At 40.4% G+C, this 15341-nt stretch overlaps 1 protein-coding gene and 1 long non-coding RNA gene across 3 annotated transcripts; one reads left to right on the top strand and one right to left on the bottom strand.

The window, feature by feature from the left end:
• The first annotated feature begins 2685 nt into the window (after positions 1–2685).
• Positions 2686–5144, top strand: LOC115107951 (uncharacterized). The gene is made up of 2 exons (XR_003860280.2): positions 2686–3736; positions 4524–5144. It is a non-coding gene; the product is annotated as an uncharacterized LOC115107951 (long non-coding RNA).
• A 321-nt stretch (positions 5145–5465) lies between these two features.
• LOC115107950 (platelet-activating factor acetylhydrolase-like) lies at positions 5466–15106 on the bottom strand. 2 transcript variants are annotated; one of them, XM_065008870.1, is made up of 12 exons: positions 14968–15106; positions 14638–14774; positions 13653–13803; positions 13121–13214; positions 12064–12132; positions 11344–11521; positions 11001–11114; positions 10714–10782; positions 10497–10588; positions 8038–8217; positions 7386–7534; positions 5466–6634 (listed from the first exon to the last, which is right to left on the bottom strand). In XM_065008870.1, the coding sequence occupies exons 1-12, from the start codon at positions 15089–15091 to the stop codon at positions 6543–6545; spliced, it is 1449 nt and encodes a 482-aa protein (XP_064864942.1). In that variant the 5' UTR covers positions 15092–15106; the 3' UTR covers positions 5466–6542. The 2 variants fall into 2 exon arrangements, with proteins under 2 accessions (XP_064864942.1, XP_064864943.1); XM_065008871.1 differs by lacking the exon at positions 10714–10782.
• Between the last annotated feature and the right edge of the window lie 235 nt (positions 15107–15341).

Below are 15341 nucleotides of genomic sequence, written 5' to 3'. Positions count from 1 at the left end.
ACCTTAATACTTGACTACCTTAATACACATAAGTTAATTTGTCCCAATACTTTTGGTCCCCTAAAATGGGGTGACTATGTACAAAAGGTGCTATTATTTCTAAACAGTTCACCCGATATGGATGAAAATACCCTCAGATTAAAGCTGACCGTCTACACTTTAACCTCATAGTCATTTCATCATTTCAAATCCAAAAGTGCTGGAGTGCAGAGTCGAAAAACAAATATATATCACTGTCCCAATTATTTTGGAGCTCACTGTACTGTACATGTCCTCAATGATTGAAGGCTGGCGAGATCAGGTGGGACCATTCTAGCCAATGAGAGGGCAGATAGGCATGTGAACAACAGGCACAACTAAGCCGTTATTTCTCAAAGTTGCAGGAATGCCACGTGCATCCACTTATATCAGTACAGTAACAGCAAACATTACAAAACGTCTATTAGATCAAATAAGCGTCACGTAATTTGACACTGTCATAGACCTCCATGCAAAAACAGTGCTTATCTCAAGTAAATCCTCTCGCTTTGCCTCTTCCTCTCCATTTAAACAAACGTCTTATTTTTCCTGATCTTGCCCTCACCTTTCTCTGCCCTCACCTTTCTCTGCCCTCACCTTTCTCTGCCCTCACCTTTCTCTGCCCTCACCTTTCTTCCATACAGAAGTTGTGATGTCACAGGTGAAGCATCTCACCCTGAGAGTGGAGGAGAAAGGCCACGATGACGTCGTCTTTGTGTCAGAGACTCGGCCCACCCAGGAAACGCTGGAGCAGTAGCCAAAGATGAAGCCAGTCCAGTGACGAGTGTGTTGTGCAGGAACTCAAAATGATTTTCCAGGTTATTCCAGGTTTCTGTCGGGCCAAAAAAATGAGCGTTTGAATCAGTAAAGTTTCCTCTCACGAACTCTACAAGCCAGAATTTTGAATAAAAGTGTATTTTAACGTGCTATAACCGTTGTCTGTGCGGTTGGTCCTTTATGTTTTAGGAATGCGATACATATTGTAGTAACTTGACAAGGAAAGCCCACACGCAATTCAATATTACTTTCCTTTACATTCAACCTAATCAAAGGTGTACAAACGGTACAAACACAGCAAAGTGATACAGCACAACACTCAACCTGTGGTAGAGGCACATTGAATAGGTACAACTCTGGGTGATGACATCATCAAAGGGGAAAGGTCATGGTCAAGGCCAATGCCAATAATAACCATGAACACATGAATAGTAATCATACTATACTGCAGATAAGTACAATAACATATTCAATGTAATTATTTCTATAGTGCCACACTATAACACATATCCCCAGGAAAGTGTAATTGCCTCAACGTTTCAAAGCGCTGGCTGTGCTTTCACCTGAATCATGCGTAGGACCATGTAAACAAGTGAACGAGCTCGGCCAAAACTACCAAACAGTAAGGCACATTAAAATGTCATTTTATTAAACATTCTAGCTTGCAGAGGTTGTGAGAGAACTCTCCTGATTCAAATGCTAATTTCTGCCAAATGTAGAATGCATTTCAACATCGGGTTCCCAGGCAAATGTTGAAGCAACCCTCCTTTACAAATCAAATGAACACCATACAGATCCTTCCCTAGATGTCGCTGCAGGAATGCTAGCAATGCTTTACTACAGAGATCGATGGCAACCTGAGCGTTGATCTCTCCTTTCAGCTTCAGGATCTCCGATCTAGTTGCCTGTCAGGAAGATGAAGTCTGGGAAGCTCTGGTGAACCGTTCCTCTTTGGTGGGAGAATACAAGAGGAATACTTGAGATGCCATCATCATTTTCAGATCACAGAAATGTATTTTCGATTAACCCAACCCCCTGAAAAACAAATGCACGCACACACATACAGACCCTGCGGCGTCCAAAGCCAGGGTCAGCCATAGAAGCAAAAAGGACAACACAAAAGTTATTGATCAATTCATATCAATTTATATAGCCCTTCTTACATCAGCTGATATCTCAAAGCGCTGTGCAGAAACCCAGCCTAAAACCCCAAACAGCAAGCAATGCAGGTGTAGAAGCACGGTGGCTAGGAAAAACTCCCTAAAAAGGCCAAAACTTAGGAAGAAACCTAGAGAGGAACCATCCTATGAGGGGTGGCCAGTCCTCTTCTGGCTGTGCCGGGTGGAGATTATAACAGAACATGGCCAAGATGTTCAAATGTTCATAGATGACCAGTATGGTCAAATAATAATAATCACAGTAGTTGTCGAGGGTGCAGCAAGTCAGCATCTCAGGAGTAAATGTCAGTTCGCTTTTCATAGCCGATCATTAAGAGTATCTCTACCGCTCCTGCTGTCTCCAGAGAGTTGAAAACACAGGTCTGGGACAGGTAGCACGTCCGGTGAACAGGTCAGGGTTCCATAGCCACAGGCAGAACAGTTGAAACTGGAGCAGCAGCACGGCCAGGTGGACTGGGGACAGCAATTGATGTACTTCTCACATAACAATTGAGGCAATTGTGTGTTCTTTGGATTGTGAACTGTGAAGTTGATCTGTAAAAAGAAGTTCCTCCTTTGAGGAGGATACACAACTCTGAGGTTTTATTGCACTGATAGACTGGTTTCAAATAAGGAAGTGATTTTGCAAGTGCCAAACACGAGATAAATGACAGCAGACCAGAGTGGATTCAGAGATGGTGTTTGTTTTGTTTGGTCTTTTGTGCATTGATCAGCTAAACCGAATAGGTGTGGAAAACAAATCGAATCTTTCACATTGTCATCTCAGACACAATGAATGTATACTCTTTCCGTACTTAATGGTGACCATTTTCCTCTGTGTGGAGGAGGAGTCAGGTGGGACCAGTTTCCTCATGGCCATGATGTTCCCGGCCCACTGGAACTTCTCAGAGTTGATGAAGAAGATGGGCTGCTTTACCCTGGCGTAGATCTCCTCATCCAGGGGGAACATCCACGCGTCCAGGGCAATGCCACACCCGAGGAGATCAATAGCATATACACTGAACAACAATATAAACGCAACATGTAAAGTGTTGTTTTCATGAGCTGAAATTTGTTTACATCCCTGTTGGTGGACAAATTTGTTTACATCCCTGTTAGTGAGAATTTTTGCTTTGCCAAGATGATCCATCCGACTGACAGGTGTGGCATATCAAGAAGATGATTAAACAGCATGATCATTACACAGCTGTACCTAGTGGTGGAGACAATAAAAGGCCACACTAACATGTGAAGTTTTGTTACACAACACAATGCCACAGATGTCACAAGTTTTGAGGTCGTGTGAAATTGGCATGCTGACTGTAGGAATGTCGACCAGAGCTGTTGCTAGATAATTGATTGTTATTTTCTCTACCACAAGCCGTCTCCAACCTAATTTTAGAGAACCACAGATGACGTGTAACCACGCCAGCCCAGGACCTCCACATCTGGCTTCTTCACCTGTGGGATCGACTGAGACCAGCCACCCGGAAAAGCTGTGGATTTGCACAACCAAAGAATTTCTTCACAAACTGTCAGAAACCATCTCAGGGAAGCTCATCTTCATGCTTGTCGTCCTCACCAGGGAATTCACCTGATTGCAGTTTGGCGTCGTAACAAACTGCTGTGGGCAAATGCTCCCCTTCGATGGCCACTGACAAGCTGGAGAAGTGTGCTTTTCACGGAAGAGTCCCGTTTTCAGCTTAACCGGGCAGACCGCGTGTATGGTGTCATGTGGGCGAGCGGTTTGCCGATGTCAACGTTGTGAACAGAGAGGCGTTAAGGTATGGGCCGGCATAAGCTACGGACAACGAACACAATTGCGTTTTATCGATGCCAATTTTGAATGCACAGAGATACCACGACTGAGCCCGACTGTTGTGCCATTCATCCGCCGCCATCACCGCATGTTTCAGCATGATAATGCACAGCCCCATGTCACAAGGATCTATACACAATTCATGAAAGCTAAAAATGTCACAGTACATCCATGGCCTGCATACTCACCAGACATGTTATGAACTGTAACTCAGTAAAATCTTTGAAAATGTTGCATGTTGTGTTTTACATATTTGTTCAGTGCAGAAATAATGTTATTGTGATTTTGGGGGGTAGCCAAGAGATCCGAACCTCTGGACAAGGTCGCTAGGTGTTATGTTAAAGGTCCAATCCAGCTGTTTTTTAAAATCTCAATATCAAATCATTTCTGGGTAACAATTAAGTACATTACTGTTATTGTTTTCAATTAAAATGGTAAACAAATAAACAAAAATAGCTTCTTAGCAAAGACCAATTTCTCAAGCAAGAATTTAGTGTCTTAACAACCGTTCCACAGGTGCATGTTCATTAATTGTTTATGGTTCATTGAACAAGCACGGGAAACAGTTTTAAAACCCTTTACAACGAAGATCTGTGAAGTTATTTGGATTTTTACGAACTGTCCTTGAAAGACAGGGTCCTGAAACAGGGACATTTCTTTTTTGCTGAGTTTACATTTGAAAACTAAAACGACTGTTTAAATATGAGTAAATTGAGAAGGATAACTCTTATTTGAAGTTGATCTCTTTACAGAGGGCTTCGATCACTGTTGCTCCACCGAAAGAATGGCCCATCACTGCTATCCGGCACAAGTCCATAGAGTTCTGGGGAAGAGACTCGGCCCGGCCCACCCAGGAAACGCTGGAGCAGTAGCCAAAGAGGAAGCCAGTCCAGTGACTAGTAGGTTGTGCAGAGACACATTCTATTCCAGGTTAGAATCTGGGACGTTTATCAATTAAACTGTTCAGTGACAATTTCTTGTCAGTTCAATGGCATTTTATTTGCATTCTGTGTCCAGAATTTACTTCTAGATTATCCAGTAATTTGCCTTGCTTTTTCCTTTCGTTCTTAAATCACCCAGCTTCACCTCATTTGGCTCAAGTTAGCTATTCGGCTGCTGATCAGAAATTCCTTGGGGCTTGTCAATTTTTCTCAACTATTTGGTGCTATGGACATTCTGTAAAATAACACCACCATTTTAGGATGATTGTTGACATTTGTTTCAGTAGTTCTAAACAGAACTCTTTCATCCAGGGCTTTTGCACCAGTCTATTGCATTTATATAAAACCGCAAGATTGATATGTTCAAAATGTTTTTGTAATGTTTCTTTTTTGTAATTTTGCCAGTGTGTCAAAAATAAAGCACTAGATTTACATATTCCATTATTGTTGAAGTTAGAAAATCAGACATTTCAATGTGAAAGCCTTGGAATTAAATTCAACAGTCACAAATGTTTTTGTTTTGTTTACACAATACATCATCTTGCACTTCCTTGGAGTCATTTTCTTAGTCTTTACAGCAGCTGCTATGATCTTCTCATACCACCACATCTTCAATGTCCTCCACAATCCGGTGTAGATGTAGCTTGCATTCTATGACATTCCAGAACATCACTAGAAAGTGATGGTGCATAATCTTACGATCATATTTATGACCACATAATTGTCACTGATCAAGGACACAAATACTCGATGTTCACAGTATCCATTTATAGTTGTATACAAATTAGATGCATTGGATTACAGTAGTGTAAATATGAAAAGCATGGAAATGAAGGACAGAAAAATAAGCTGTTACATTTGAGTGTTCCAGGGTTGTATTTATTAGTGCAGTGTTTCCCCAACTCCAGTCCTCCAATACCCCAAACAGCACACATTGTTGAGGCCCAGACAAGCACACGTGATTCAACTTGTCAACTAATCATCAAGCCCTCCGAGTAGAATCAGTTTGTCTGGGGCCACAACAATATGTGCTGTTGGGGTTAACCCGAGGAGTTAAGAAACTGCATTAGGCCACACTACTGAAAGTTTTGCAACAGAAAACGGAAAAGGAGCATTTCTCATTGGCAAGTTCAGGTTGTGTACGTGAGTTTTCCGTTTGGTGACTAACAAATACAACCCAGGTGGAAGGACACAGCTAGGCTGCTGTAGGTTAAGGCACATGATACATTTATGGATCTGATTCAAAGGAATCGAGAAACATCTCATCCTTTGTGAGCTAAGTGTAATCAATTTGTTCGATTCTTGTATCTATGCTACATGATCTCAATCTGTACTCTGTGCAATCACGCTAAATAAACACCAAATAGTTCATCAAAGTCGTAATCACATTAACCATCTAGGGGTTATAAAATGAAATATTGAAACTGTATTAAGACTCCTTGATCCAAACCATTTCTAAACCGTACTCTTGAATAATATCCCATACAGGTGTATAATCGCATAGCACACTGCAACCATAACTTTGTTCATGTAAAACATACTGAGTACAGCAGATTGTGTTCTTAGATGCTCTATATAGATACTATGAAACCAGTAAAAGCAGTTTCTCAATACTTGGAGATATGCACCCTCGCCGAGCAATCATAATTAGGTACTGGTTAAGATGGCCTGTAGTAGAAATTGCTTTGCATCTATTTTACATTTTGTCTATGATTAAACAGTTTCAAGGCTCAGTGCAACAAATATTGGCACCTTAAGTTCAGCTAGTGGTATTGTCTGGAAATCCAACATCCCCCTCTGTGTAAAGTGCATAGTTTAGATGGAATTGAACTAAGGTAGTTCTGTGACATTGGTGCCTGGAATGAGGTTGTCGTCCTTGCCCTCTATTAGATGGTCCCATTGATTGAAGTCTTTATCCATACCTGCAAAACAAAGACAAACACAATTGACACATTACCCACGCAAAGATGACTTTGCTTCCTGTTTTATTAAATGGAAAAACTTTCAAAGGAAAGAATCTCCAGAACACAGAATGCCATTTGAACACGTCTGATGCACCTGTTGAAGCTGCCTGGAAACCTGAAATTGATTTCCGTCGGGCAAAAATGAGCATTTGAGTCAGGAAAGTTTCCTCTCGCGACCTCTACAAGCCAGAATTTTGAATAACATTTTATTTTAACGTACTTACTTTACCTGTTGTCTGTGAGGTTGGTCCTTTTGGCAGTTGGAATGAGAGACATCCACAGGAAATTATAATTGCGTCAACATTTCAAAGCGCCCGTTGTGCTTTCAGAATTCCATCACCTGAATCATGCGTAGAACCATGTAAACACGTGCACGAACTCAGCAAGTTCATATAGGTGTGTTGTGTATGTATTTTATATTGCGCGCATGGTTCAGGTGACAGAAATCTGAAAGCACTACCAGCGGTTTGAAAATGGATGTAATTATACTTTGGATATATTGCATCACATTCATACCACCAAATGGACCAAGTATGTTAAAATACCATTTCATTAAACATTCTAGCTTGCAGAGGTCATGAGAGGAAACTTTCCTGCTTCAAAACTCTCATTTCTGCCCAACGGAGAATGCAATTCAACATCTGGTTTCATAGCGACTGTTGAAGCAACCCTCGTTTACAAATCAAATGAACACCATACAGATCCTTACCTAGATGTCGCTGCAGGAATGCTAGCGATGCTTTATTACAGAGATCGATGGCAACCTGAGGGTTGATTTCTCCTTTCAGCTTCAGGATCTTCCCGATCCAATTGCCTGTCAGGAAGGTGAAGTCTGGGAAGCTCTGGTGAACCGTTCCCCTGTGGTGGGAGAATAGAAGAAGAATACTTGAGTGGCCATTATCATTTTCAAATCACAGAAATGTATTTTTGATTAACCCAACTCCCCGAAAAACAAAATGCACGCACACACACAGACCCTGCAGAGTCCAAAGCCCAGGTCAGCCACAGAAGCAAAAAGGACAACACAAATGTCATCGATGTGCTTCTCACATAATTGAGGCAATTGTGTGTTCTTTGGATTATGAACTGTGAAGTTGATCTGTAAAAAGAAGTTCCTCCTTTGAGGAGGATACACAACTCTTGAGGTTTTATTGCACTGATAGACTGGTTTCAAATAAGGAAGTGGTTTTGCAAGTGCCAGACACGAGATAAATTACAGCAGACCAGAGTGGATTCAGAGATGGTGTTTGTTTTGTTTTGGTCTTTTGTGCATTGATCAGCTAAACCGAATAGGTGTGTAAAACAAATCGAATTTTTCACATTGTCATCTCAGACACAATGAATGTATACTCTTTCCGTACTTAATGGTGACCATTTTCCTCTGTGTGGAGGAGGAGTCAGGTGGGACCAGTTTCCTCATGGCCATGATGTTCTCGGCCCACTGGAACTTCTCAGAGTTGATGAAGAAGATGGGCTGCTTTACCCTGGCATAGATCTCCTCATCCAGGGGGAGCATCCATGCGTCCAGGGCAATGCCACACCTGAGGAGATCAATAGCATATACACTGTACAAAAAAATGAACGTAAAGTGTTGTTATCATGAGCTAAATTAAAAGATGCCAGAAATGTTCCATACGCACAAAACACTCTCTCTCAATTTTTTTGCATAAAATTTGTTCACATACCCATTAGTGAGCATTTCTGCTTTGCCAAGATTTGACATGCGTGTCAAGTGGATGGATTATCAAGAAGCTGATAAAACAGCATGATTATTACACAGGTTCACCTTGTGCTGGAGACAACTCCACTCTAAAATATGCAGTTTTGTTACACAACACAATGCAACAAGTTTTGAGAGAGCGTGCAATTGGCATGTAGAGTGTAGGAATGTCCACCAGAGCTGTTGCTAGATAATTGAATGTTCATTTCTCTACCACAAGCCATCTCCAACCTAATTTTTGAGAACCGCAGACAAGGTGCAACCACGCCAGCCCAGAACCTCCACATCCGGCTTCTTTAACTACGGGATCGTCTGAGACCAGCCACCCGGACAGCTGATTGAAACTGTAGGTTTGCACAACCAAAGAATTTCTGCACAAACGGCCAGAAACCATATAAGGGAAGCTCATCTGCATGCTTGTCGTCCTAACCAGGGTCTTGACCCGATTGCAGTTTGGCGTCGTAACAAATGCTCATCTTCTGTGGGCGAGCGGTTTGCCTATGTCAACTTGTGAACCCAGTGCCCCATGGTGGCGTTGGGGTTATGGTATGGGCCGGCATAAGCTACGGACAACAAACACAATTGCATTTTATCCATGGCAATTTTGAATGCACAGAGATACCATGTTGAGATTGAAGCCGACTGTCATGCCTTTCACCCGCCGTCACCGCATGTTTCAGCATGATAATGCACAGCCCCATGTCGCAAGGATCTACACTCAATTCTTGGAAGCTGAAAATGTCCCAGTTCTTCCATGGCCTGCATGCTCACCAGACATGTTACCCATTGAGCAAGTTTGGGATGCTCTGGATCGATGTGTACAACAGCGTGTTCCAGTTCCCGCCAATATCCAGCAAATTCGCACAGACATTGAAGAGGAGTGGGACAAAATTCCACATTCAACAGCCTGATTAACTCTATGCGAAGGATATGTGTCGCGCTGCATGAGGCAGTCACACCAGATACTGACTGGTTTGGTGACTTTATTATTTTTTATTTTTTTTAAAGGTATCTCTGACCAACAGATGCAAAGCTGTATTCCCAGTCATGTGAAATCCAGATTAGGGACTGATGAATTTATTTCAATTGACTGATTTCCTTATATGAACTGTAAACTCAGTAAAATCTTTGAAATTGTTGCAAGTTGCGTTTTTTTTTTCTTCAGTGTACAACTAATATTATTGTGAGTTTGGGGGGGTAGCCAAGAGATCCAAACCTCTTGACAAGGTTGCTAGGTGTTAGGGTAAAGGTCCAATGCAGCTGTTTTAATCTCAATACTAAATTATTTCTGGGTAACAATTAAGTACCTTACTTTGATTTTTTTTTTAACAATGGTATTTTTTTATTTTATTGCTTCTCAGTAAAGACCAATTTCTCAAGCAAGAATTTAACTAGGTCTGAGTGGGAACCTGAAAAACTGGCTGTTATTGGCAGAAAAGGTTGGAACCCTTTCTTTCTTATTGGTCATTTAACTAACATAACGCCTGGTGATGTCAGCAGGCCAAAACTCCATCCCATCAAAACAGGCTGATATTTCAGGCAGTCTTTTCAAATAGCTCTGACACTAAAAAGGGCATAATCATCATTTTCACAGTATTATTCCAACCTCATGGTGCGGAAATACATTTAAAACACAGGAAATCTTGTTTTTTTTACTGCACTGGGCCTTTAAAACGGCAACATTCTCTCTCAGCCTCATGACAAAATGTGTAGAATAGCATTATTGATTATTGATTATTGATATAACTTGGTAATTTAGCAAGAGAGCTGGGGATTTCTTGGGTCCTCTCTAGCACTTGAAAAACAGACTTATTGGTATAAGCCAACCATCTAAAGGACTGGTCTGCAACATCACACTGAGAAACACTGATTTAGAAGGCATGTCTATCCAAAGTGACACTGTATATTTTCAGTTTACAATATGGAACCATGGGGGAAATCAAACTCTGGTGTTAAAGAACCACGTTCCAACCAACCATCGAAACCAGAGCTTAAAAATGTGCCATTTGAATACTTTTGTCGAGAGAGAAATGCAATCTACATTTGAAAACTGAAACGACCGTTTAAAAATGGGACTAAATTGAGAGGGATAGCTCTTACTTGAAGTTGACCTCATTGCAGAGGGCTTCGATCACTGTTGCTCCACCGAAAGAATGGCCCATCACTGCTATCCGGCACAAGTCCATAGAGTTCTGGGAAAGAGGGAAGATACTGGGTGAGGTCATTCATTACCAGCATCATAGGATATGATTGAAATGCCAGGGTATGATCCAAACAGAAGACAAGTAATCGTAATACAAGTTTTTACACAAGTTACCTGAATATGAATCGATTGTTCATGCACAACTCTTAGGGCCTGTTTATTATCCAATGTGGAGGAATATCCCTTTAAAATATATAATTTAACTGATGAAAACAGATGGCCTTGCTTATTTAGTTTCTTCTACAAAAAAAGGGGGTTATAAAGTAACTTGGTGTGTTGTGATTAAGCTGAGCGTGATCTAAAAGGCAGTGTATTTAGCCGTTCACAATAGTAGAGAACACAAAAGGTTCAAGAGTTGCTGGTCGCTGATTCTTTCATTTCAGACATAAAAAAATAGTCACCGCCAAAGTCATCCAGTCAAACTCTGTCCCGAGCACGTTCTCCATCTTCTTTCCCGAGTTGATTTGGATGAGTATATCCAAAGCCTTTATGCATTCATCGGCTCTCTGTAACACCTATGAAGAGGGTTAATTTCACATTTCTAAATGTAATTTGTCTTCCTAACAGAAGGCAATGCAAATGTGGAGAAATACAATATTCCTCAATGTTATGGCAGTAGTGGTATTACATTCATAAGTCAAATGTATTACTCAAATGTAGGGTACTGAGGAATGGAGCAAACATTCCCGAAATCAACACATTACATTGTATGTGACATTGATTTCTGTATATTACTATGTGTACCTGTTTATTCCTGAGGGGGAATTCACTCTCGCCTAGTTTCAGAGATCTGTAGTACATCCATTCCTCTACCAGGTTCTCTGGGGCCTCGGGGTTGGGTTTAGGCGGCAGCGACTCCTCTTTCTCCTCAGGCTCTTCAGTCTTTCCATGGTAGAAGAATGTGGCAGCGGCAGATTCATCCCTCGAGTAAAACAACGAATAAGAAGTCTCTTTCAGCGGCACAAATACTGACATGTTATTTTGGTTGTTGTAAAACGCTGCCACGTGAAAAATTACACTGAAGTTCACAGCAGAAAGCTTAACCTGTATAGTGTGATGGGCTTTGACAGATGGGGTTAGGTTGACCACCATGACCATGACAGATGGGGTTAGGCCATAGAACAGGCATTATGTTATCCATATAGTACTATAGTACTGATAGAAATGTGATGACCTAATTTGTACCATTGTCTGCATATCCTTCCCACTCCCACCCTGAGATAAACAGGCAGGCCGCTCATGCCTGTAGCCTATGTGGGGGAGACGGTCTGTGTATTTACGGAGAGTACTCTGTCATCGTTAGATTAAGTAAATGTAATGTAGACTGGAGCATCCCTTCCTCTGCCCGTTGGATTCGGGAGTGATTTTCAGACAAAGTCTCTTTTCATGAATGAAGTGGACAGAGACTGTGGACAGCGTGTGTAGAGAATGGGAGAGAGTGTGTGTAAAGAGCATGTGGATTACCTGTGTTCCACTGCTGCTACTATGAAACCCTGTGAGGCCAGTTCTGCGCATATGGCTGAATATAAAGTTCTGGGGGGGAAAGATGAAAGGCATAAAATAATGTCCTTATAAGATAAGATAATGTGGAGAATGTACAGTACCTACAGAAAGTATTCACACCCCTTGACTTTTTCCACATTTTGTTGTGTTACAGAGTGGCATTAAACTGGACAAGTCGGTAGCAAAGGGGGTCAATACTTATTGACTCAAGACATTTCAGCTTTTCATTTTAAAAAAGTGTCAAAAAAGTCGACTTTGACATTATGGAGTATTGTGTGTAGACCAGTGACACACAATCTCAATTTAAGCCATTTTCAATTCAGGCTGTAACACCAGTGGTGGAAAAAGTACCTAATTGTCATACTCGAGTAAAAGTATAGATACCTTAATAGAGTGTTACTCAAGTAAAAGTGAAGGTCACACAGTAAAATAGTACTTAAGTATATTTTAAACCAATACTTTTACTCAAGTATCAAAAGTAAATGTAATTGCTCAAATATAATTAAGTATCAAAAGTAGAAGTAAAAGTGTAAATCATTTCAAATTCATTATATTAAGCAAAGCAGACAGCACCATTTTCTTGTTTTTAAAATGTACAGATAGCCAGGGGCACACTCCAACACTCAGACATTATTTACAAAAGATGCATGTGTTAAGTGAGTCTGCCAGATAAGAGGCAGTAGGGATGACCATGTGTTCTCTTGATAAGTGTGTCAATTTCACAATTTCCCTGTCCTGCTAAGCATATAAACAAGTCATTTGGGTTGTCAGGGAAATGTATGGAGTAAAAAGTACAATATTTTCTTTAGGAAGTGTAAGTAAAGGTTGTCAAAAATATAAATAGTAACGTACAGATGCCCCAAAAAACTACTGAAGTAGTACTTTAAAGTATTTTGACTTCAGTACTTTACACCACTGTGTAACACAATAAAATGTGGATAAAGTCAAGGGGTGTGAATACTTTCTGAAGGCACTGTACATGTAATGTGAACAATTAAATGCTAACTTCTGTTTGTACCTGAAAGCTCCAAGTCCATGAGAGAAGACAATTACTGGACACTTCCCATTCTGTTTATATGGGGCATTCATGGCAGCAGGTATCTTAAAAGATCCTTTGCAAAACAAAACATGTTATAACAACTCAAAATACAGTTTGTGAGTGATTGAATAACATATAATTTACACTGGATAAAACACGGTGCTGCATAAAACGTGGTACATCTAGCCTACCTGAGTTGTACGACATGTTCCAGGATGACTATAGCTAAAAGAAACTAAATGAAACATAAAACATGGTACATCTAGCCTACCTGAGTTGTACGACATGTTCCAGGATCACTATAGCTAAAAGAAACTAAATGAAACATAAAACATGGTACATCTAGCCTACCTGAGTTGTACGACATGTTCCAGGATCACTATAGCTAAAAGAAACTAAATGAAACATAAAACATGGTACATCTAGCCTACCTGAGTTGTACGACATGTTCCAGGATCACTATAGCTAAAAGAAACTAAATGGTAATTTATCATAGAATAAATATATTTACCAAAGAGGTAATTAAAAATCAGTTCACTCAGGCCTCTGTTGATGTTCATGAAGTCTGCAAGCCCATAGAAATATTCTTTGCTTGGGATCCAGTCTGGTTTTTCCGCATCCTCGCATGCTACACATGGATAGTATAGCCGAAAGAAGGTACCCTAGTGACAGACAGTTTCAGCATGGTCTCAGAATTTCCTATTATTCTGTAGGTGAATCCGAGACACTCCATTTAGTATGATCACTCATTTGGTATGATGTTTCATATAGTCTGTATTAATTTGTGGATTTCCATCATCCATTTTGTGTATGTTATGAATTGCAATTTGTACAAAGTTCCAAATTAAAATGCATACAATGTTAGGAATTTCCAAAATGTACAATAGGTTACGAATGTACAAACGTATGATATGTTACGAATTCCAATTTGTTGCGGCTCACATTAGCTTAGTGGCTAACACTTACGCTTGCTAGCTCTAGGGGTTAAGGTTAGGAGTTAGGTTAAAGGGTTATGGTTAGCCAAAAGGGTTAAGATTAGGGGAATCAAATCTAAGTTTATTTGTCATGTGTGCCGAATACAAAGCTCTAAGCAACAGTGTAATGTTTAAATAAAAAAAATAGGTATTAGGTAAACAATAGCTAAGTAAAGAAATAAAAAGTAAAATGAAAAAAAGTTAAGGTTTGGGGGTGGGTAAGTAGTTGAAAAGTAGCAAAAAAAAAAAACTGTAGAAAAGTTGCTAATAAGCTAAAATGCTAACGTTGTCCATGATACGAATCAAACAAGCAACCATCCACCCCCTTTCGTTTTACCCTAATGCCTTATTAAGTAACCTTGTATCTTATGTAACCATACCAAAGTTAACATGTCATACTAATTTCAGTCTCACGGATTTACGTTTACTATGTTACGTCAAGTCTATGAGACCAGTCTGACAGTTTCAATAGTTGTTACCAGTTAGTTTTGCATTTAGGAAAATGAAAACAACACTGTTTACCTTTACAGTATGATCCATCATGAAATCTGAACATCCCACGGCATTGGGCCCTTTTGCTGGGGGGATCCCCAGATGGTTACTACAGGTGGTTGAATTTCCCATTCCTGCGAATAGACTCAACTTGCCAAACCTCAGATCTGTCAAAGGCAGTAAACACATTAGAATGTCACCGAGCCAGCTAGCTTTGTTTGCAACCAAGAGAGTTAGTACAATGTAAAAAAAAAAAATATATACTATTGGTCTTCGAAGCTATAAGAGTCCATCATTAGCTAAATCGACCTCAGTTGCTAGGTTGACTAGCAGCTGATAAAGTTAGTTAGATATAGTTACCGGTGCAGCAGTTTCTCGTTGGGAACAAGTCGGGAACATTTGTTGTGACGATGAAGTCAAATACTTTATCAGTAAACCAAGATAGACCACCGCCTGTCGTTTCCAACGTGAACAAATGAGTCATAGTGGGCAGAGCCAAACACGAGCCTACGAGATCCTATTGGCGTTTCTAGCAAACATCTGCATATATCCGTTAGGGAACGCCTACACTGAAGTGCGCGTGCGCAAATTCGCCTTTGCGCACCTTTTGCAAAGGCTAAAGTCTACAAATCCTAGTCTATTCTTTTCGTAACAGATTTTAGTTTTGGAAACAGAATACTGTATTGAGATCAAATGTTTCATCGATGAGAAAATGAGCAGAATTTCGGCCAAAT

This window comes from Oncorhynchus nerka, linkage group LG24 (genome assembly GCF_034236695.1).
Source record: "Oncorhynchus nerka isolate Pitt River linkage group LG24, Oner_Uvic_2.0, whole genome shotgun sequence".
In the NCBI taxonomy this organism is placed as follows: Eukaryota; Metazoa; Chordata; class Actinopteri; order Salmoniformes; family Salmonidae; genus Oncorhynchus; species Oncorhynchus nerka.
The sequence above is the reverse complement of the archived record's forward strand: the minus strand, read 5'-3'. Positions and strand labels throughout refer to the sequence as shown.